This window comes from Tachypleus tridentatus, chromosome 10 (genome assembly GCF_004210375.1).
Source record: "Tachypleus tridentatus isolate NWPU-2018 chromosome 10, ASM421037v1, whole genome shotgun sequence".
In the NCBI taxonomy this organism is placed as follows: Eukaryota; Metazoa; Arthropoda; class Merostomata; order Xiphosura; family Limulidae; genus Tachypleus; species Tachypleus tridentatus.
Window position 1 is genome coordinate 127,592,960 of NC_134834.1, and position 25,313 is coordinate 127,618,272.

General features: G+C 26.0%; 1 protein-coding gene across 1 annotated transcript in view; it reads right to left on the minus strand.

Moving 5' to 3' along the window:
• Nucleotides 1-25,313, minus strand: part of LOC143228210 (transient receptor potential-gamma protein-like) — a 39,665-nt gene that overhangs the window by 6,169 nt on the left and 8,183 nt on the right. The window contains 2 exon segments of the mRNA XM_076459514.1: nucleotides 2,423-2,660; nucleotides 4,031-4,271. Coding sequence (XP_076315629.1) covers nucleotides 2,423-2,660; nucleotides 4,031-4,212 — 420 coding nt within the window. The 5' untranslated portion in view covers nucleotides 4,213-4,271.

The following is a 25,313-nucleotide window of genomic DNA, read 5'->3' on the forward strand; positions in this document are numbered from 1 at the left end:
TTGCCCACTCTCCTCAGCAGCCTAGCAATAAGTCTGCAAGCGTAAGCCTTCAATACCCTTTGTAGGCAGAGCACAGATAGCCCATTGTGTAGTTATGCGCTTAGCAACAAATCAAACTAAACCTCTATCCTGACAACTACAATAATTTCTCACTAATTTTAAATTACAATATCTCTATTCAAGATGTTTCCAAAACGTTCTAAAGGAACATATTTACGCTGTTAACATACGTGAAATTGAAATTCTTTACTTATTACTTCTAAACAAATATTTTTAAAAATCTCTCTTGACGAAAACGAAACGTTTTAAAATATTCTTAAAGTATTCTAAAACATACAATAATTACGTTTTTAAGGTTGCTTTATTTTTAAATAGTTTGTAAAAGATACAAACTGAGCAATACCTCTATCAATACAACATCAATATATAAATATAGCTATATCTTAGATTTATAAGTGCTTGGAAATGTTAAAATCATGATTTGAAAACAAATAAAACATGTTTCCTTTTTAATTTTAAGGGGCTATGCTGGGGAACATCTCTTTATTGTTTCACCATTAAATTGTGTTTGAATTACATTAATAGTGTTAACCCTATCTAGCTCCACATTCTTGTTGTTACGTCATGGTGCATCATGTTTTCCCCAGGAAAACTTTCTAACTGCACTGATAAGTAGCTAGCAGCTATCACGGCTGTCGGGTTCTGAAACTGTCATTATTAGAAGAAAAAAGCCACCATAATTTTATCCCATAGCAATCAGAGATGGAGACAAATCGGTTTCACGATCATCTCCGCAGTGATAACTTATCTTTACGACTTATATCGAACATGAGTGAGTTGGTGCTCAAAGCTAACAGATCAAAGGTTTATTAGCTGAGAACACGTTGTCTCCTGAATCAGAACTTTCTAGAACTTTATGACCCTCATAATCTCTCGCCCAATCTCCACTGGTTAACCTAGCAATATTTGCTGAGATTAGAAGCTATTAAATCAGCAGAGGTCGAGTCCTTATTTCCAGGGCAAGAATATATACTGTGGCAGTATACAAATATTTAGTTTATTTTTTATGGTTCACTGGAGATTACTCATAACGTATATATTTAAGGATTTTCATATCTAGACTTGTTATATCTATTTAAAACAGCCCCCAGTGGCTCAGCGGTATGTCTGCGGACTTACAACGCTAAAAACTGGGTTTAGATACCTGTGGTGGGCAGAGCACAGATAGCCCATTGTGTAGCTTTGTGCTTAATTCAAAAACAACAACAACAAACTATTTGAAACAACGTAAGTTGTAGAACAAAGTGAGCACTTGAATGAACCCTAGTACAAAAATTAACTCTTTCATTATAATCAGAAATTTCTAGTTTTATTTCTCTGTGTTTTATACAAATATATATATATATATATATGATTAATTATTGCTTTGAATACTGTATCTGTGTTTAGAAAAAATATATACACTTCATAGTTAGTCGATTTAGCCTTTCTATTAATACTACATGATTTTATCATTGGTTATTATAGTAAGAAATATTTTATCATTGGTTAGTACAGTGAGAAATATTTTATCATTGGTTAGTACAGTGAGAAATATTTTATCATTGGTTATTACAGCAAGAAATATTTTATCATTGGTTATTACAGCAAGAAATATTTTATTGCTGGTTAATACAGTAAGAAATATTTTATCATTGGTTAGTATGATAAAAAATATTTTATCATTGGCTATTACAGTAAGAAATATTTCATTGCTGGTTAATACAGTAAGAAATATTTTATCATTGGTTAGTATGATAAGAAATATTTTATCATTGATTATTACAGTAAGAAATATTTTATTGCTGGTTAATACAGTAAGAAATATTTTATCATTGTTAGTATGATAAGACATATTTTATCATTGGTTTGTATGATAAGAAATATTTTATCATTGGTTAGTATGATAAGAAATATTTTATTATTGGTTCGTATGATAAAAAATATTTTATCATTGGCTATTACAGTAAGAAATATTTTATCGTTGGTTAGTATGATAAGAAATATTTTATTATTGGTTAATACAGTAAGAAATGCTTCACGATTGGTTAGTACAGTAAGAAATTTTTCATAACTTGCTAGCATAGCATGAAAGTTCAGATTTCGAATAAACTATTGATTGTTAGTAAAGTAAGAGAGATTTCGTGATTGGTTAGTATGGTAAGAACTAGTTCATGATTGGTTAGTATCGTAAGAAAGTTTTTAATGATTGGTTACTATAGTAATACAATTTTCTCGACTGGTTAGTGGGTTAAGAAAAATTTAGTTTCTGATAAATAATTGCGTTCAAGATAAAAACATTTATAAATATTTCTATTTCTCTTAGCCCTGTGTTCCAGGAACTTCTAACAGTGGTGTTTATTAAGAACGTGTTTCATCTCACGTGGGGTTCGCCATTCTTGTGGACCTTTTCTTCGTGTTCCAGAAGCTTCTCGACCGCCTCCACGTACTCTTCACTTATTGCATGTAATAACGCATCTTTCATTTCGATGTGGAACCCGATCAACAGTTCCAGCATTTCTAGGTTCTCGTTATCAATAGCCATGAGAAGGGCGGAACGCCCCAGAGGATCAACACAATTGATGTTCATATTTCCCTTTTCTCTGTTGCTCTCCAGACATCTAAAGTATACCAGAAAGTTTTGGTAAAATAGATAGGTAACGATTTAAAACAGATAGGTAGTGATGTAACACAGATAGGTAACGATTTAAAACAGATAGTTAGTGATTTAACACAGATAGGTAACGCCCTAAAACAGATAGGTAATGATTTAGGAGAGATAAGTAATGACTTAAAACAGAAAGGTAGTGATTTAGGACAGATAAGTAACGACTTAAAATAGATAGGTAGTGATTTAGGACAGATAGATAACAGTTTAAAACACATAGGTAATTATTTAACACAGATAGGTAACGCTTCAAAACAGATAGATAATGATTTAGGAGAGATAGGTAATGACTTAAAACAGAAAGGTAGTGATTTAGGACAGATAAGTAACAACTTAAAACAGATAGGTAGTGATTTAGGACAGATAGGTAACGGTTTAAAACAGATAGGTAGTGATTTAACACAGATAGGTAGTGATTTAAGCCAGACAGGTAACGGTTTAAAACAGATAGGTAATGATTTAGGAGAGATAGGTAACGGTTTAAAACAGATAGGTAGTGATTTAGGACAGATAGGTAATGATTTATAAGAGATTGATAATGATCTAGGACAGATAGGTAATGCTTGAGGACCGATAGGTGATTTTAGAAACGACGGGTAATAATTTAGAAGAGATAGGTGATGCTTGAGGACAGGTAGATGATGATTTAAGAGAGATAGGCTACGCTTGACGACAGATAGGAAATGATTTAGAACAAATTGCTACTATCTGAGGACAAATGCACAAAACCTGGAACCTCAGAGTTAAAAATGTTTCTAATGAGAATTTGATTTTAAAACGTTATTCAAGTTCTCGAACAATGACTGAGGTAAACTCTCTTCATAGTGACATTTTAAATATCCGGAGATGAACACTTAGTCTATAAATACAGAGTAAACATACTTGTTTCAGTAATTACTGAGTCAGGTTTTTGCTTTTAATATTTATAAAGCAAATATCTTGGTTTCACTTTAAAGCTAACTTTGCCATCTTACAAGATCATTTTTGACTACTTTAAAAGAGCTGTCTTTAGGATATCTCGGGGATTCCATCTTTGGGATAAATCTGAAGCTTACAGTAACTGATGGGACGAAGACCCGATTGGTCACTTTGTTACTATTAATTTATCGACTTTATGAATTTAAAACCATATTTACTACTTATGTGTCATTATGTTTATGTTATTTGTATTTTTACAGGGAACAAAGAACAAACGTCATTATGTGAATAATATAATGAAGGGTTGTAATATTTACAAGGAGATTCTGAAGTAAATTACAAACATATGTATGTCAGCTGTGGTTAGAAGGAATCTTACTCCATATTTCAAATGTTCAGTGTTACCTTCTGACTGATGCTAAGTCTCCTCTTTCTACTGATAACAGAAATTTCTTCTCTGCCAATGAAAGTTGACCTTCATGTTTCAGCATAGAAATGTGACCAGGACTTGAATTTATAGAAAAATGCTCTGAAAATTTTCTCTTGTCGAAATTATCTTCAGACATATTTGATGATTCTACATCCATTGTTAAGTAAATTTTAAATGGTTAACAAATGCAGTTCTATTGCTGGCCTCTCTGGTCATCTGCAAATATTAGAAAATCATAGATGAGTTATTACTATACTATACTACATATCGTGATATAACTTGTCATGTCTTACTTATCTGTACAATACTATTACTAACATATTCCGAAGTGGCAAACGGATATATACGTATGTTATATTAGAACCTGTCGAACTTTTAAAAGATTGTATCCCATGATACAATTTTTAACTCTTAACTTCCTGATTGTTTGTTTGTTTGTTGTGGAATTTCGCACAAAGCTACTCGAGGGTTATCTGTGCTAGCCGTCCCTAATTTAGCAGTGTAAGACTAGAGGGAAGGCAGCTAGTCATCACCACCCACCGCCAACTCTTGGGCTACTCTTTTACCAACGAAAAGCGGGATTGACCGTAACATTATAACGCCCCCACGGCTGGGAGGGCGAGCATGTTTAAGCGCGACGCGGGCGCGAACCCGCGACCCTCGGATTACGAGTTGCGCGCCTTACGCGTTTGGCCATGCCGGGCCCTTAACTTCCTGAAACATGAGTTACAGTTGTAATGTTACTCCATGTGGGCAGCTGGATTGTATCTACTGAACACAAGAAATATCACGTAATTCATGACTGATACACTTTTTTTCTACAGTTCAGTTTGTTTGTTTAGTCTTCCTTTTGTACTGTTAAGTTTCTACATGTCTTCCTGGTTTACACTTCCTGTTGTCCTGTTGCGTTTCTACATGTCTTCCATTATTACATTTCCTGTTGTCCTGTTAAGTTTCTATGTGTCTTCCTGGGTTACATTCCTGTTGTTCTGTTAAGTTTCTATGTGTCTTCCTTTATTACACTTCCTTTTGTACTGTTAAGTTTCTCCATGTCTTCCATTATTACACTTCCTGTTGTCCTGTTAAGAGTCTATGTATCTTCCTTTATTACACTTCCTTTTGTTCTGTTAAGTTTCTCCATGTCTTCCATTATTACATTTCCTTTTGTACTGTTAAAATTCTATTTTTCCTTTATTACGCTTCCTGTTGTCCTGTTAAATTTCTATATGTCTTCCTTTATTACATTTCCTTTTGTACTGTTAAAATTCTATTTTTCCTTTAGTACACTTCCTGTTTTCCTGTTAAGATTCTACATTTCTTCCATTATTACATTTCCTTTTGTACTGTTAAAATTCTGTTTTTCATTTATTACACTTTCTGTTGTCCTGTTAAGTTTCTATGTATCTTCCTTTATTACACTTCCTGTTGTCCTTTTAAGTTTCTATATGTCTTCCATTATTACATTTCCTTTTGCACTGTTAAAATTCTATTTTTCCTTTAGTTCACTTCCTGTTGTCCTGTTAAGTTTCTATTGGTCTTTCATTGTTACACTTTCCTTTGTGCTGTTAAGATTGGGAGAATTTCTCAGCAAACTGTTTTTCAAGACACATGCTAACAAAGTAAGGTACTCTCTGAGAATAAGTCAGTTTTTTAGTAATGATTTCACAGCTTTGCCACAAGGTATGTTTCTGCCAGATTTTTTGTCTTTACAAACTCCAAGTTCTCTGTTCTTTACTCAATATACAAGTACACGATAGCAAATTATCTTGAGTTCTCGTGTCCTTTGGGTTTTTTACTATTCTGTTGAGCCTAATTTGTATTGTAAAGTAGCCTGAATGTAGTAGTCAAGCAGGCCATGTTTTAAAAATCTAATTTAAGCCACACGAAATCAATATGATAAAATTTAAACATAAAATCCATTTTACCATAAAAAACAGCGCAAACCTTTTTCTCCACAAAGAGATTGTAAAATGTGTCTCACGTGTGGTCAATAAGAAACTTAGAAGTTTCGAAATATTTATATCCTCATGTATAGTCCTAGGAACTAAATATTCGATTACTGTCTATCAGAATCTTCTATAGGTAAATAACAATAGAAATAGAATCAACAAATAGCAAATTTCCTGCACTAACCCTCCGTTGCGAATACCATCTTCGACTTTCATAGTGTTTGGACAAGAACCGCTGTACTAACTTGTCAACGCTGATACATTTAGAAGAAACTAATGTATAAACCCTCTGGGTCTGCTATAACAGACAAAAGAAAACTATCGTTCCTAAACCTAATAAAGACACTGTCAATATTAGTCTTTCCTATTTTGTTAGGAATATATATTCTTATCTCCAATAAATTAGCGAATTGTCCCACCTAGGACTATTTACACTCAAACATTAAAGCAAAATCTGCCCTCTATGTAACCAAATATTAATTACTTCACACGTTTCTGTCTTCATGAACAACCTTTTGTTTGTATTGTGTGAAAGTCGTTTCCTTCTTGCACGTTTCTTTATTGTCTCATTTCTCAACATCAATCTTGAAGACACGAAACTTCATTCACAATAACGACAGGTTGTTGACTTTAATAAATATAGGCCATTTAAAACATCAATTAATAAACGTGTAGCATAAGACTTGAAACCTATGAAATCTGTTAAGGTTTGACATAGCGTTAATACATGACGTTTAGTAAAGATTTAGTAAAGTTACATAATTATCTTACTTTGATGGTCACTTGTCTTCATTAAATGTTGTTTTGTTTGTTTGTTTGTTTTGGAATTTCGCACAAAGCTACTCGAGGGCTATCTGTGCTAGCCGTCCCTAATTTAGCAGTGTAAGACTAGAGGGAAGGCAGCTAGTCATCACCACCCACCGCCAACTCTTGAGCTACTCTTTTACCAACGAATAGTGGGATTAACCGTGACATTATACACCCTCACGGCTGAGAGGGCGAGCATGTTTAGCGCGACACGGGCGCGAACCCACGACCCTCGGATTACGAGTCGCACTCCTTACGCGCTTGAAATGTTGTTTTATAATGTACTTCACGAAACAGCTAATGTTTTATCAGCTGTTGAAATAATAACAATCACGAATATCAGTGCGTTTCTCCTATCCTGTCATTTCTATCGGCAGTTTCTTCATTGACACATCTCTTTTAAAAAACAGATTTGACTGTTGTTTTTGTTGAATAGTTTAAAATAAAATATTTTATTAATATACTTCTTGCATTAGACTCTCACCTGCCTCACTCGAGGCTCAATTATTCTATACTGCAGTTTCTAAATTTACATAATTTAAGGCTTACTTTAGATAACTTTAAGTATACATTTTAGTATTACTTTAGACAACGTTAATTATACATTTAGGTCTTACTTAAGGAGACTTTAACTATGCATTTTGGTCTTACTTTAGGCAACTTTAACTATACATTTTAGTCTTACTTTAGACAACGTTAATTATACATTTTAGTCTTACTTCAGACAACGTTAATTATACATTTGAGTCTTACTTTAGACAACTTTAACTTTACATTTGGAAAATACTATAAAGAACTGAAACTGTACATTTGGGTTTCACTTTAGGCAACTTTTCAAATGAGGTTCTTCAAATTTCAGTACAAGAACTAAAACAAAATTCGAAAACTTGAAAGATTCGATAAACAAACGAAAGACGTGAGTAAACATTTAACACTAACGAAGTATTGTAGCTTTCAGAAATAATGTGAGAGTGAAATTAATCCAGCGATTAAAAATTCACGTGTTTCTATTCTTCAGTTTTCCTAAACCTTCATGTGCATTAAGAACTTTTTAAACTGTTTGGTTAACCAATCTAACTAAAGTCTAAACATAAGATTTATATTCTTAAAAACACGTTTCGCTTTTAGAAACATATAACTTAGTATTACTGCTCTATTAAACAACACAAATGTCACTGAAAAATGTTGCAATACTAATCATTTCAAGTATACAGCAGCATCACCGTTTTTAGTGAACAAAGACATTCTTACAACTAACAAAAAACAAGTCAGATATAGTAAATCATGTACTGTGGTCTCACAGCATATAACCTGTGTCTCATATCATCTGTAGCAGCATATAATACGTAATTAATATCATCTGTAGTAGCATATAATATCTTGCTAGTATCATCCATAGTAGTACATATGTAAATAATATCATCTGCAGTACTATATAAATTGTAACTAATATAATCTGTAGTAGTACATAATACGTAACTAATATCATCTGTACTAGTATATAACATGTAACTAATATCATCTGTAGTAGCATATAATATGTAACTAATATCGTCTGCAGTACTAGATAATATGTAACTAATATCATCTGTAGTAGTATATAATAAGTAACTAATATCATCTGTAGTACTATATAATATGTAACTAATATCATCTGTAGTAGTATATAATATGTAACTAATATCATCTGTAGTACTATATAATATGTAACTAATATCATCTGTAGTAGTATATAATATGTAACTAATATCATCTGTAGTAGTATATAATATGTAACTAATATCATCTGTAGTAGTATATAATATGTAACTAATATCATCTGTAGTAGTATATAATATGTAACTAATATCATCTGTAGTAGTATATATGTAACTAATATCATCTGTAGTAGCATATAATATGTAACTAATATCGTCTGCAGTACTAGATAATATGTAACTAATATCATCTATAGTAGTATATAATATGTAACTAATATAATCTGTACTACGACATAACATGTAACTAATATCATCTACAGTAGTATATAACATATAACTAATATCATCTGTACTAGTATATAACACGTAACTAATATCATCTGTAGTATTATATAATCTGTAACTACTATCATCTGTAGTAGTATATTATATGTAAGTAATATTATCTGTAGTAGTATATAATACGTAACTAATATGATCTGTAGTAGTATATAATATGTTACTAATATCATCTGTAGTAGTATATAACATGCAAATAATATGATCTGTAGTGGTATATAATATGTTACTAATATCATCTGTAGTAGTATATAACATGCAACTAATATCATCTGTAGTAGTATTTAACATGAAACTAATATAATCTGTACTACTACATAACATGTAACTAATATCATCTACAGTAGTATATAACATGTAACTATTATCATATGTACTAGTATATAACACGTAACTAATATCATCTGTAGTATTATATAATCTGCAACTACTATCATCTGTAGTAGTATACTATATGTAAGTAATATCATCTGTAGTAGTATATAATACGTAACTAATATGATCTATAGTAGTATATAATATGTTACTAATATCATCTGTAGTAGTATATAACATGCAACTAATATGATCTGTACGAGTATATGACATGTCACTAATATCATCTGTAGTATTATATAATATGTATCTAATATTATCTGTAGTAGTATATAATACATAACTAATATCATCTGCAGTAGTATATAATATGTAACTAATATCATCTGTAGTAGTATATTATATGTAACTAATATCATTTGTAGTAGTATACAATACGTAACTAATATCATCTCTAGTAGTTTATAATATGTAACTAATATCATCTGTACTAGTATATAACATGTAACTAATGTCATCTGTAGGAGTATATAATATGCAACTTATATCATCTGTACTAGTTTATTATATGTAACTAATATCATCTGTAGTAGTATATAATACGTAACGAATAGGATTTCTAGTAGTATATAATATGGTACTAATATCATCTCTAGTAGTATATAACATGCAACTAATATCGTCTGTAGTAGTATATAATACGAAACTCATATCAATTGTAGTAGCATATAATACGTAACTAATATCATCTGCTGTAGTATATAATACGTAACTAATATCATCTCTAGTAGTATATAATATGTTACTAATATCATCTGTATCAGTATATAAATTGTCACTAATGTCATCTGTACGAGTATATAACATGTCACTAATATCATCTGTAGTATTATATAATATGTATCTAATATTATCTGTAGTAGTATATAATACGTAACTAATATCATCTGCAGTAGTATATAATATGTAACTAATATTGTCTGTCGTAGTACATAATATGTAACTCATATCATTTGTAGTAGTATATAAAATGTAACTAACATCATCTGCTGTAATATATAATACGTAACTAATATCATTTGTAGTAGTATATATTTTGTAACTAATATCATATGTGGGTAGTATATGATATTTAACTAATATCATCTGTAGTAGTATATAACATACAACTGACATCATCTGTAGCAGCATATAATATGTTACTAATATCATCTGTAGTAGTATTTAACATGCAACTAATATCATCTGTACTAGTATATAACATAAAAACTAATATCATTTGTTGGAATTTATAATATGTAACTAATATCATATGTAGTGGTATATATCATGTAACTAATATCATCTGTAGTAGTATATAATATGTGACTAATATCATCTGTAGTAGTATATAATATGTGACTAATATCATCTGTAGTAGTATATAATATGTAACTAATATCATCTATAGTACTGTACAATATCTAATGTCATATGATCGAGTATATGACATGACAATAATATCATCTGTAGTATTATATCATATGTATCTAATATTACCTGTAGTAGTATATACTACGTAACTAGTATCATCATCTGTAGTAGTATATAATATGTAACTAATATCATCTCTAGTAGTATATAATACGTACGTTATATCATCTGCAGTAGTATATAATACGTAACTAACATCATCTCTTGATGTATATAATATGTAACTAATATAATCTGTAGTCATGTCTATGTATCTAATGTCATCTGTACTAATATCATCAGTAATAGCATATAATATGTAACTAATATCATCTGTAATAGCATATAATATGTAACTAATATCATCTGTAGTAGTATATAATATGTAACTAATATCATATGTAGTAGTATATAATATGTAACTAATATCATCTGTAGTGGTGTATAATATGTAACTAATATCATCTCTTGTAGTATATAATATATAACTAATATCATCTTTAGTGGTGTATAATATGTAATTAATATCATCTGTAGTAGTATATAATATGTAACTAATATCATCTGTACTAGTATATAACATGTAACTATTATCATCTGTAGTAGTATATAACATGTAACTAATATCATCTGTAATAGTATATAATATGTAACTAATATCATCTGTAGTAGTATATAATATGTAACTAATATCATCTGTACTACTATATAATATCTTACTAATATCATCTGCAGTAGTATATAATATGTAACTAATATCATCTGCAGTAGTACATAATATGTAACTAATATCATATGTAGTAGTATATAATACGTAACTAATATGATCTGTACTACCATATAATATCTTACTAATATCGTCTGCAGTAGTATTTAACATGTAATTAATATTCTCTGCAGTAGTATATAATATGTAACTAATATCATATGTAGTAGTATATAATATGTAACTATTATCATCTGTAGTAGTATATAATATGTAACTAATATCATATGTAGTAGTATATAATACGTAACTAATATCATCTCTAGTAGTATATAATATATAACTAATATCATCTGTAGTGGTGTATAATATGTAACTAATATCATCTCTTGTAGTATATAATATATAACTAATATCATCTTTAGTGGTGTATAATATGTAATTAATATCATCTACAGTAGTATATAATATGTAACTAATATCATCTGTAGTAGTACATAATATGTAACTAGTATCATTTACAGTAGTATGCAATATGTATCTAATATCATCTACAGTAGTATAAAATATGTAACTAATATCACCTACAGTACTATATAATATGTAACTAATATCATCTGTTGTAGCATATAACATGTAACTAATATCATCTGTAATAGGATATAATCTCTAACTAATATCATCTGTAGTAGTATATAATACGTAACTAATATGATCTGTAGTGTCATATAATATGTCACTAATATCATCTGTAGTAGTATATAAAATGCAAATGATATCATCTGTAGTAGTATATAATATGTAACTAATATCATATGTAGTAGTATATAATATGTAACTAATATCATCTGTACTAGTGTATAACGTGTAACTAATATCATCTGTAACAGTATATGATATGTAACTGATATTATCTGTAGTAGTATATAAAATGTAACTAATATCATCTGTAGTAGTATATAATTTGCGACTAATATCATCTGCAGTGGTATTTAATATGTAACTATTATCATCTGTAGTAGTATATAATATGTATCTAATATCATCTTTAGTGGTGTATATTATGTAGCTAATATCATTAGTAGTAGTATATAATATGTAACTAATATCATCTGTAGTAATATATAACATGCAACTAATATCATCTGTAGTAGTATATAATTTGTAACTAATATGATCTCTAGTAGTATATAATATGTTACTAATATCATCTGTAGTACTATATAACATGCAACTAATATCATATGTAGTAGTATATAATACGTAACTAATATCATCTCTTGTAGTATATAATATATAACTAATATCATCTTTAGTGGTGTATATTATGTAGCTAATATCATTTGTAGTAGTATATAATATCTAGCTCATGTCATCTGTAGTAGTACATAATATGTAATTAATATCATCTACAGTAGTATATAATATGTAACTAATATCATCTGTAGTAGTACATAATATGTAACTAGTATCATTTACAGTAGTATATAATATGTACCTAATATCATCTACAGTAGTATAAAATATGTAACTAATATCATCTACAGTAGTATATAACATGTAACTAATATCATCTGTAGTAGTATATAATACGTAAGTAATATCATTTGCAGTAGTATATAATATGTAACTAGTATCATATGTAGTAATATATAATACGTAACTAAATTCATCTCTAGTAGTATATAATATGTAACTAATATCATCTGTACTAGTATATAACGTAACTAATATCATCTGTAGTAGTATATAATATGTAACTAATATCATCTGTAGTAGTGTATAATATGTAACTAATATCATCTGTACTAGTATACAATATGTAACTAATATCATCTGTAGTGGTATATATCATGTAACTAATATCATCTGTAGTATTATATAATATGTATCTAATATTACCTGTAGTAGTATATACTACGTAATTAATATCATCTGTAGTAGTATATAATACGTACGTTATATCATCTGCAGTAGTATATAATATGTAACTAATATCATCTGTGGTAGTATATAATATGTAACTAATATCATCTGTTGGTCATAATATAATATGTTTCTAATATCATCTGTACTAGAATATAACACGAAACTAATATCATCAGTATTAGCATATAATCTCTAACGAATATCATCTGTAGTAGTATATAAAATGCAACTGATATCATCTGTACTAGTATATAATATGTAACTAATATCATCTGTAGTAGTATATAATATGTAACTAATATCATCTGTACTAGTGTATAACATGTAACTAATATCATCTCTAACAGTATATGATATGTAACTGATATTATCTGTAGTAGTATATAAAATGTAACTAATACGATCTGTAGTAGTATATAATATGTTACTAATATCATCTGTAGTAGTATATAACATGCAACTAATATCATCTGTAGTAGTATATAATATGTAACTAATATCATCTGTACTAGTATATAATATGTAACTAATATCATCTGTACTAGTATATAATATGTAACTAATATCATCTGTAATAGTATATAATATGTAACTAATATCATCTGTAGTAGTATATAAAATGTTACTAATATCATCTGTAGTAGTATATAATTTGTAAACTAATATCATCTGTAGTATTATATAATATGTAACTAATATCATCTGTAGTAGTATATAATATGTAACTAATATCATCTGTAGTAGTATATAATATGTAACTAATATCATCTGTAGTAGTATATAATATGTAACTAATATCATCTGTAGTAGTATATAACATGTAACTAATATGATCTGTAGTAGTATAAATATGTTACTAATATCATCTGTAGTAGTATATAACATGCAACTAATATAATCTGTAGTAGTATATAATACTTAACTAATATCATCTGTAGTAGTATATAATATGTAACTAATATCATCTGTAGTAGTATATAATATGTAACTTATATTATCTGTAATAGTATATAATACGTAACTAATATCATCTGTTGTAGTATATAATATGTAACTAATATCATCTGTAGTAGTATATAATACGTAAGTAATATCATTTGTAGTAGTATATAATATGTAACTAGTATCATCTGTAGTAGTATATATATTATGTAACTAATATCATCTGTAGTAGTATATAATATGTAACTATTATATCATCTGTAGTAGTATATAACATGTAACTAATATCATCTGTAGTAGTATATAATATGTAACTAATATCATCTGTAGTAGTATATTATATGTAACTAATATCATCTCTTGTAGTATATAATATATAACTAATATCATCTTTAGTGGTGTATAATATGTAATTAATATCATCTACAGTAGTATATAATATGTAACTAATATCATCTGTAGTAGTACATAATATGTAACTAGTATCATTTACAGTAGTATATAGTATGTATCTAATATCATCTACAGTAGTATAAAATATGTAACTAATATCACCTACAGTAGTATATAATATGTGTAACTAATATCATCTGTAACTAATATCATCTGTAGGCATATATAACATGTAACTAATATCATCAGTAATAGCATATAATCTCTAACTAATATCATCTGTAGTAGTATATAATACGTAACTAATATGATCTGTAGTGTCATATAATATGTCACTAATATCATCTGTAGTACTATATAAAATGCAACTGATATCATCTGTAGTAGTGTATAATATGTAACTAATATCATATGTAGCAGTATATAATATGTAACTAATATCATCTGTACTAGTGTATAACGTGTAACTAATATCATCTGTAACAGTATATGATATGTAACTGATATTATCTGTAGTAGTATATAAAATGTAACTAATATCATCTGTAGTAGTATATAATTTGCGACTAATATCATCTGCAGTGGTATTTAATATGAAACTATTATCATCTGTAGTAGTATATAATATGTAACTAATATTATCTTTAGTGGTGTATATTATGTAGCTAATATCATTAGTAGTAGTATATAATATGTAACTAATATCATTTGTAGTAATATATAACATGCAACTAATATCATCTGTAGTAGTATATAATTTGTAACTAATATGATCTCTAGTAGTATATAATATGTTACTAATATCATCTGTAGTACTATGTAACATGCAACTAATATCATATGTAATAGTATATAATACGTAACTAATATCATCTCTTGTAGTATATAATATATAACTAATATCATCTTTAGTGGTGTATATTATGTAGCTAATATCATTAGTAGTAGTATATAATATCTAGCTCATGTCATCTGTAGTAGTACATAATATGTAATTAATATCATCTACAGTAGTATATAACATGTAACTAGTATCATCTCTAGTAGTATATAATATGTGACTAATATCATCTGTACTAGTATATAACGTAACTCATATCGTCTGTAGTAGTGTATAATATGTAACTTATATCATCTGTAGTAGTATATAATATGTAACAAATATCATCTATAGTAATATATGATATGTAACTGATATTATCTTTAGTAGTATATAAAATATAACTAATATCATCTCTAGTAGTATATAACATGCAACTTATATGATCTGTACTAGTATATAATATGTTACTAATATCATCTGTAGTTGTATATAACATGCAACTAATAGAATCTGTAGTAGTATATAATACTTAACTAATATCATCTTCAGTAGTATATAATATGTAACTAATATCATCTGTAGTAGTATATAATATGTAACTAATATCATTTGTAATAGTATATAATATGTAACTAATATCATCTCTAGGAGTATGTAATATGGAACAAATATCATCTGTTGTAGTATATAATATGTAACTAATATCATCTGTAGTAGTATATAATATGTAACTAATATCATCTGTAGTAGTGTATAATATGCAACTAATGTCATCTCTACTAGTATATGACCTGTAACTAATATCACCTGTGGTATTATATAATAGGTAACTAATATCATCTGTAGTAGTATACAACATGTAAATATTATCATCTGTAGTGGTATATAACATGTAACTAATATCATCTCTAGTAGTATATAATATGTCACTAATATCATCTGTAGTAGTATATAAAATGCAACTGATATCATCTGTAGTAGTATATAATATGTAACTAATATCATATGTAGTTGTATATAATATGTAACTAATATCATCTGTGGTAATATATAAGATGCAACTAATATCATCTGTAGTAGTATATAATTTGTAACTAATATCATCTGTAGTAGTATATAATATGTAACTAATATCATCTGTAGTAGTATATAACATGCAACTAATATCATCTGTAGTAGTATATAATATGTAACTAATATCATCTCTTGTAGTATATAATATATAACTATTATCATCTTTAGTGGTGTATATTATGTAGCTAATATCATCTGTAGTAGTATATAATATGTAACTAATATCATCTGTAGTAGTATATAATATGTAACTAATATCATCTACAGTAGTATATAATATGTAACTAATATCATCTGTAGTAGTATATAATATGTAACTAATATCATCTGTAGTAGTATATAATATGTAACTAATATCATCTGTACTAGTATATAATATGTAACTAATATCATCTGTAGTAGTATATAATATGTAACTAATATCATCTCTAGTAGTATATAATATGTAACTAATATCATCTGTAGAAGTATATAAAATGTTTCTAATATCATCTGTAGTAGTATATAACATGTAACTAATATCATCTGTAGTAGTATATAATTTGTAACTAATATCATCTGTAGTAGTATATAATATGTAACTAATATCATCTGTAGTAGTATATAATATGTAACTAATATCATCTGTAGTAGTATATAACATGCAACTAATATCATCTGTAGTAGTATATAATATGTAACTAATATCATCTGTAGTAGTATATAATATGTAACTAATATCATCTGTAGTAGTATATAATATGTAACTAATATCATCTGTAGTAGTATATAATATGTAACTAATATCATCTCTAGTAGTATATAATATGTAACTAATATCATCTGTACTAGTATATAACATGTAACTAATATCATCTGTAGTAGTATATAATATGTAACTAATATCATCTGTAGTAGTATATAATATGTAACTAATATCATCTGTAGTAGTATATAATATGTAACTAATATCATCTGCAGTAGTATATAATATGTAACTAATATCATCTGTAGTGTATATAACATGTAACTATATATCTGTATGTAACTAATATCATCTCTAGTAGTATATAATATGTAACTAATATCATCTGTAGTAGTATATAACATGTAACTAATATCATCTGTAGTAGTATATAATATGTAACTAATATCATCTGTAGTAGTATATAACATGTAACTAATATCATCTGTAGTAGTATATAATATGTAACTAATATCATCTGTAGTAGTATATAATATGTAACTAATATCATCTGTAGTAGTATATAATATGTAACTAATATCATCTGTAGTAGTATATATATATGTAACTAATATCATCTGTAGTAGTATATAATATGTAACTAATATCATCTGTAGTAGTATATAATATGTAACTAATATCATCTGTAGTAGTATATAATATGTAACTAATATCATCTGTAGTAGTATATAATATGTAACTAATATCATCTGTAGTAGTATATAATATGTAACTAATATCATCTGTAGTAGTATATAATATGTAACTAATATCATCTGTAGTAGTATATAATATGTAACTAATATCATCTGTAGTAGTATATAATATGTAACTAATATCATCTGTAGTAGTATATAATATGTAACTAATATCATCTGTAGTAGTATATAATATGTAACTAATATCATATGTAGTAGTATATAATATGTAACTAATATCATCTGTAGTAGTATATAATATGTAACTAATATCATCTGTAGTAGTATATAATATGTAACTAATATCATCTGTAGTAGTATATAATATGTAACTAATATCATCTGTAGTAGTATATATTATGTAACTAATATCATCTGTAGTAGTATATAATATGTAACTAATATCATCTGTAGTGGTATATAATATGTAATAATATCATCTGTAGTATTATATAATATGTAACTAATATCATCTGTAGTAGTATATAATAATGTAACTAATATCATCTGTAGTAGTATAATATGTAACTAATATCATCTGTAGTAGTATATAATATGTAACTAATATCATCTGTTGATGTAGTATATAATATGTAACTAATATAATCTGTGGTCATGTATAATATGTATCTAATATCATCTGTACTAGAATATAACACGAAACTAATATCATCAGTAATAGCATATAATCTTTAACTAATATCATCTGTAGTAGTATATAAAATACAACTGATATCATCTGTAGTAGTATATAATATGTAACTAATATCATATGTAGTAGTATATATTAATATAACTAATATCATCTGTACTAATATATAACATATGTAACTAATATCATCTGTAGTAGTATATAATATGTAACTGATATTATCTGTAGTAGTATATAAAATATAACTAATATCATCTGTAGTAGTATATAATTTGCGACTAATATCATCTGTAGTAGTATATAATTTGCGACTAATATCATCTGTAGTAGTATATAATTATGTAACTAATATCATCTGTAGTAGTATATAATATGTAACTAATATCATCTGTAGTAGTATATAATATGTAACTAATATCATCTCTAGTAGTATATAATATGTAAATATCATCTCTACTAATATCATCTGTAGTATTATTATATAATATGTAACTAATATCATCTGTAGTAGTATATAATATGTAACTAATATCATCTGTAGTAGTATATAATATGTAACTAATATCATCTGTAGTAGTATATATAATATGTCACTAATATCATCTCTAGTAGTATATAAAATGCAACTGATATCATCTGTAGTAGTATATAATATGTAACTAATATCATCTGTAGTAGTATATAATATGTAACTAATATCATCTGTAGTGTATATAACATTATGTAACTAATATCATCTGTTGTAGTATATAATATGTAACTAATATCATCTGTAGTAGTATATAATATGTTACTAATATCATCTGTAGTAGTATATAACATGTAACTAATATCATCTGTAGTAGTATATAATATGTAACTAATATCATCTGTAGTGGTGTATAATATGTAGCTAATATCATCTGTAGTAGTATATAATATGTAACTAATATCATCTGTAGTAGTATAATATGTATTTATATCATATGTATATATAATATCATCTAATAGTAGTAGTATATAATATGTAACTAATATCATCTGTAGTGGTGCATAATATGTAACTAATATCATCTACAGTAGTATATAATATGTAACTAATATCATCTGTTGTGGTATATAAAATATATAACTAATATCATCTGTAGTAGTATATAATATGTAACTAATATCATCTGTAGTAGTATATAATATGTAACTAATATCATCTGTTGTAGTACATAATATGTAACTAATATCATCTTTAGTAGTATATAATACGTAACTAATTTCATCTCTAGTAGTATATAATATGTAACTAATATCATCTGTAGTAGTATATAATATGTAACTAATATCATCTGTACTAGTATATAACGTAACTAATATCATCTGTAGTAGTATATAATATGTAACTAATATCATCTGTAGTAGTGTATAATATGTAACTAATATCATCTGTAGTAGTATATAATATGTAACTAATATCATCTGTAGTAGTATATAATATGTAACTAATATCATCTGTAGTAGTATATAATATGTAACTAATATCATCTGTAGTATTATATAATATGTAACTAATATCATCTGTAGTAGTATATAATATGTAACTAATATTATCTCTGGTAGTATATAATATGTAACTAATATCATCTGTAGTAGTATATAATATGTAACTAATATCATCTGTGGTAGTATATAATATGTAACTAATATCATCTGTAGTAGTATATAATATGTAACTAATATCATCTGTAGTAGGTATATAATATGTAACTAATATCATCTGTAGTAGTATATAATATGTAACTAATATCATCTGTAGTAGTATATAATATGTAACTAATATCATCTGTAGTAGTATATAATATGTAACTAATATCATCTCTAGTAGTATATAATATGTAACTAATATCATCTGTAGTAGTATATAATATGTAACTAATATCATCTGTAGTAGTATATAATATGTAACTAATATCATATGTAGTAGTATATATTTTGTAATTAGTATCATCTGTAGTAGTATATAATATGTAACTAATATCATATGTAGTAGTATATGATATGTAACTAATATCATATGTAGTATTATATAATATAAACTATATCATCTGTAGTAGTATATAATATGTAACTAATATCATCTGTAGTAGTATATAATATGTAACTAATATCATCTGTAGTAGTATATAATATGTAACTAATATCATCTGTAGTGGTATATATAATATGTAACTAATATCATCTGTAGTAGTATATAAAATGTAACTAATATCATCTGTAGTAAGTATGTATATAATATGTAACTAATATCATCTGTAGTAGTATATAATATGTAACTAATATCATCTGTAGTAGTATATAATATGTAACTAATATCATCTGTAGTAGTATATAATATGTAACTAATATCATCTGTAGTGGTATATAATACGTAACTAATATCATCTGTAGTAGTATATAATATGTAACTAATATCATCTGTAGTAGTATATAATATGTAACTAATATCATGTGTAGTAGTATATATTATGTAACTAATATCATCTGTAGTAGTATATAATATGTAACTAATATCATCTGTAGTAGTATATAATATGTAACTAATATCATCTGTAGTAGTATATAACATGTAACAAATATCATCTGTAGTAGTATATAATATGTAACTAATATCATATGTTGTAGTATAATTATGTAACTAATATCATCTGTACTAGAATGTATAACATGTAACTAATATCATCTCTGTAATAGTATATAACGTGTAACTAATATCATCTGTAGTAGTATATAATATTGTAACTAATATCATATATAATATGTAGTAGTAGTATATATATAACTAATATCATCTGTAGTAGTATATAATATGTAACTAGTATCATCTGTAGTAGTATATAATATGTAACTAATATCATCTGTAGTAGTATATTATATGTAACTAATATCCTATGTAGTAGTATATATTTTGTAACTAATATCATCTGTAGTAGTATATATATGTAACTAATATCATCTGTAGTAGTATATAATATGTAACTAATATCATCTGTAGTAGTATATATATGTAACTAATATCATCTGTAGTAGTATATAATATGTAACTAATATCATCTGTAGTAGTATATAATAACTAATATCATCTGTAGTAGTATATAATATGTAACTAATATCATCTGTAGTATATAATATATAACTAATAATATCATCTCTGTAGTAGTATATAACGTGTAACTAATATCATCTGTAGTAGTATATAACATTATAACTAATATCATCTGTAGTAGTATATATATATGTTACTAATATCATCTGTAGTAGTATATAATATGTAACTAATATCATCTGTAGTAGTATATAATATGTTACTAATATCATCTGTAGTAGTATATAATTATGCGTAACTAATATCATCTGTAGTAGTATATAATATGTAACTAATATCATCTGTAGTAGTATATAATATGTTAACTAATATCATCTGTAGTAGTATATAATATGTAACTAATATCATCTGTAGTAGTATATAATATTGTAACTAATATCATCTGTAGTGGTATATATATATGTAACTAATATCATCTGTAGTAGTATATAATATGTAACTAATATCATCTGTAGTGGTATATAATATGTAACTAATATCATCTGTAGTAGTATATATATCATGTAACTAATATCATCTGTAGATAGTATATAATATGTAACTAATATCATCTGTAGTAGTATATAATATGTAACTAATATCATCTGTAGTAGAGTATATATATCTATGTAACATAATATCATCTGTAGTAGTATATAATATGTATCTACTATTACCTGTAGTAGTATATACTACGTAATTAATATCATCTGTAGTAGTATATAATACGTACGTTATATCATCTGCAGTAGTATATAATACGTAACTAATATCATCTCTTGATGTATATAATAAGTAACTAATATAATCTGTGGTCATGTATAATGATGTATCTAATATCATCTATAGTAGTATATAAAATGCAACTGATATCATCTGTAGTAGTATATAATATGTAACTAATATCATATGTAGTAGTATATAATATGTAACTAATATCATCAGTAATAGCATATAATCTCTAACTAATATCATCTTTAGTAGTATATAAAATGCAACTGATATCATCTTTAGTAGTATATAATATGTAACTAATATCATATGTAGTATATATATGTATGTAACTAATATCATCTGTACTAGTGTATAACATGTAACTAATATCATCTGTAACAGTATATGATATGTAACTGATATTATCTGTAGTAGTATATAAAATGTAACTAATATGATCTGTACTAGTATATAATATGTTACTAATATCATCTGTAGTAGTATATAACATGCAACTAATATCATCTCTAGTAGTATATAATATGTAACTAGTATCATATGTTGTAGTATATAATATGTAACTAATATCATCTGTACTAGTGTATAACATGTAACTAATATCATCTGTAGTAGTATATAACATGCAACTAATATCATTTGTAGTAGTATATAATTTATAACTAATATCATCTGTAGTAGTATATAATATGTTACTAATATCATCTGTAGTAGTATATAAGTTGCAACTAATATGATCTGTAGTAGTATATAATATGTTACTAATATCATCTGTAGTAGTATATAACATTCAACTAATATGATCTGTAGTAGTATAAAATATGTTACTAATATCATCTGTAGTAGTATATAACATGCAACTAATATAATCTGTATTAGTATATAATACTTAACTAATATCATCTGCAGTAGTATATAATATGTAACTAATATCATTTGTAAGAGTATATAATATGTAACTTATATTATCTGTAATAGTATATAATACGTAACTAATATCATCTGTTGTAGTATATAATATGTAACTAATATCATCTGTAGTAGTATATAATATGTAACTAATATCATCTGTAGTAGTATATAATATGTAACTAATATCATCTGTAGTAGTATATAATATGTAACTAATATCATCTGTACTAGTATATAATATGTAACTAATATCATCTGTAGTAGTATATAATACGTAACTAATATCATCTGTACTAGTATATTATATGTAACTAACATCATCTATAGTAGTATATAATACGTAACTAATATGATCTGTACTACTATATAATATCTTACTAATATCATCTGCAGTAGTATTTAACATGTAACTAATATCATCTGTAGTGGTATATAATATGTAACTAATATCATCTGTAGTAGTATATAATATGTAACTAATATCATCTGTAGGTAGTATATAATATGTAACTAATATCATATGTGGTAGTATATAATATGTAACTAATATCATCTGTAGTAGTATATAATATGTAACTAATATCATCTGTAGTAAGTATATAATGTGTAACTAATATCATCTGTAGTAGTATATAATATGTAACTAATATCATCTGTAGTAGTATATAATATGTAACTAATATCATCTGTGGTGGTATATAATATGTAACTAATATCATCTCAGTAGTATATAATATGTAACTAATATCATCTTTGGTAGTATATAATATGTAACTAATATCATCTACGGTAGTATATAATATGTAACTAATATCATCTACAGTAGTATATAATATGTAACTAATATCATCTACAGTACTATATAATAACTAATATCATCAATAATAGCATATAACATGTAACTAATATCTGTAGTAGTATATAATATGTAACTAATATCATCTGTAGTAGTATATAATATGTAACTAATATCATCTGTAGTAGTATATAAATATGTAACTAATATCATCTGTAGTAGCATATAATATGTAACTAATATCATCTGTAGTAGTATATAATATGTAACTAATATCATCTGTAGTAGTATATAATATGTAACTAATATCATCTGTAGTAGTATATAATATGTAACTAATATCATCTGTAGTAGTATATAATATGTAACTGATATCATCTGTAGTAGTATATAATATGTAACTAATATCATCTGTAGTAGTATATAATATGTAACTAATATCATCTGTAGTAGTATATAATATGTAACTAATATCATCTGTAGTGGTATATAATATGTAACTAATATCATCTGTAGTAGTATATAATATGTAACTAATATCATCTGTAGTAGTATATAATATGTAACTAATATCATCTGTAGTGGTATATAATATGTAACTAATATCATCTGTAGTAGTATATAATATGTAACTAATATCATCTGTAGTAGTATATAATATGTAACTAATATCATCTGTAGTAGTATATAATATGTAACTAATATCATCTGTAGTAGTATATAATATGTAACTAATATCATCTGTAGTAATATATAACGTCTGTATAGCACATGTAACTAATATCATCTTTAGTAGTATATAATATGTAACTAATATCATCTGTAGTAGTATATAATATGTAACTAATATCATCTGTAGTAGTATATAATATGTAACTAATATCATCTACAGTGGTATATAATATGTAACTAATATCATCTGTAGTATTATATAATATGTAACTAATATCATCTGTAGTGGTATATAATATGTAACTAATATCATCTACAGTAGTATATAATATGTAACTAATATCATCTACAGTAGTATATAATATGTAACTAATATCATCTGTAGTAGTATATAATATGTAACTAATATCATCTGTAGTAGTATATAATATGTAACTAATATCATTTGTAGTAGTATATAATATGTAACTAATATCATCTAATAGTAGTAGGTATATAATATGTAACTAATTTCATCTGTAGTAGTATATA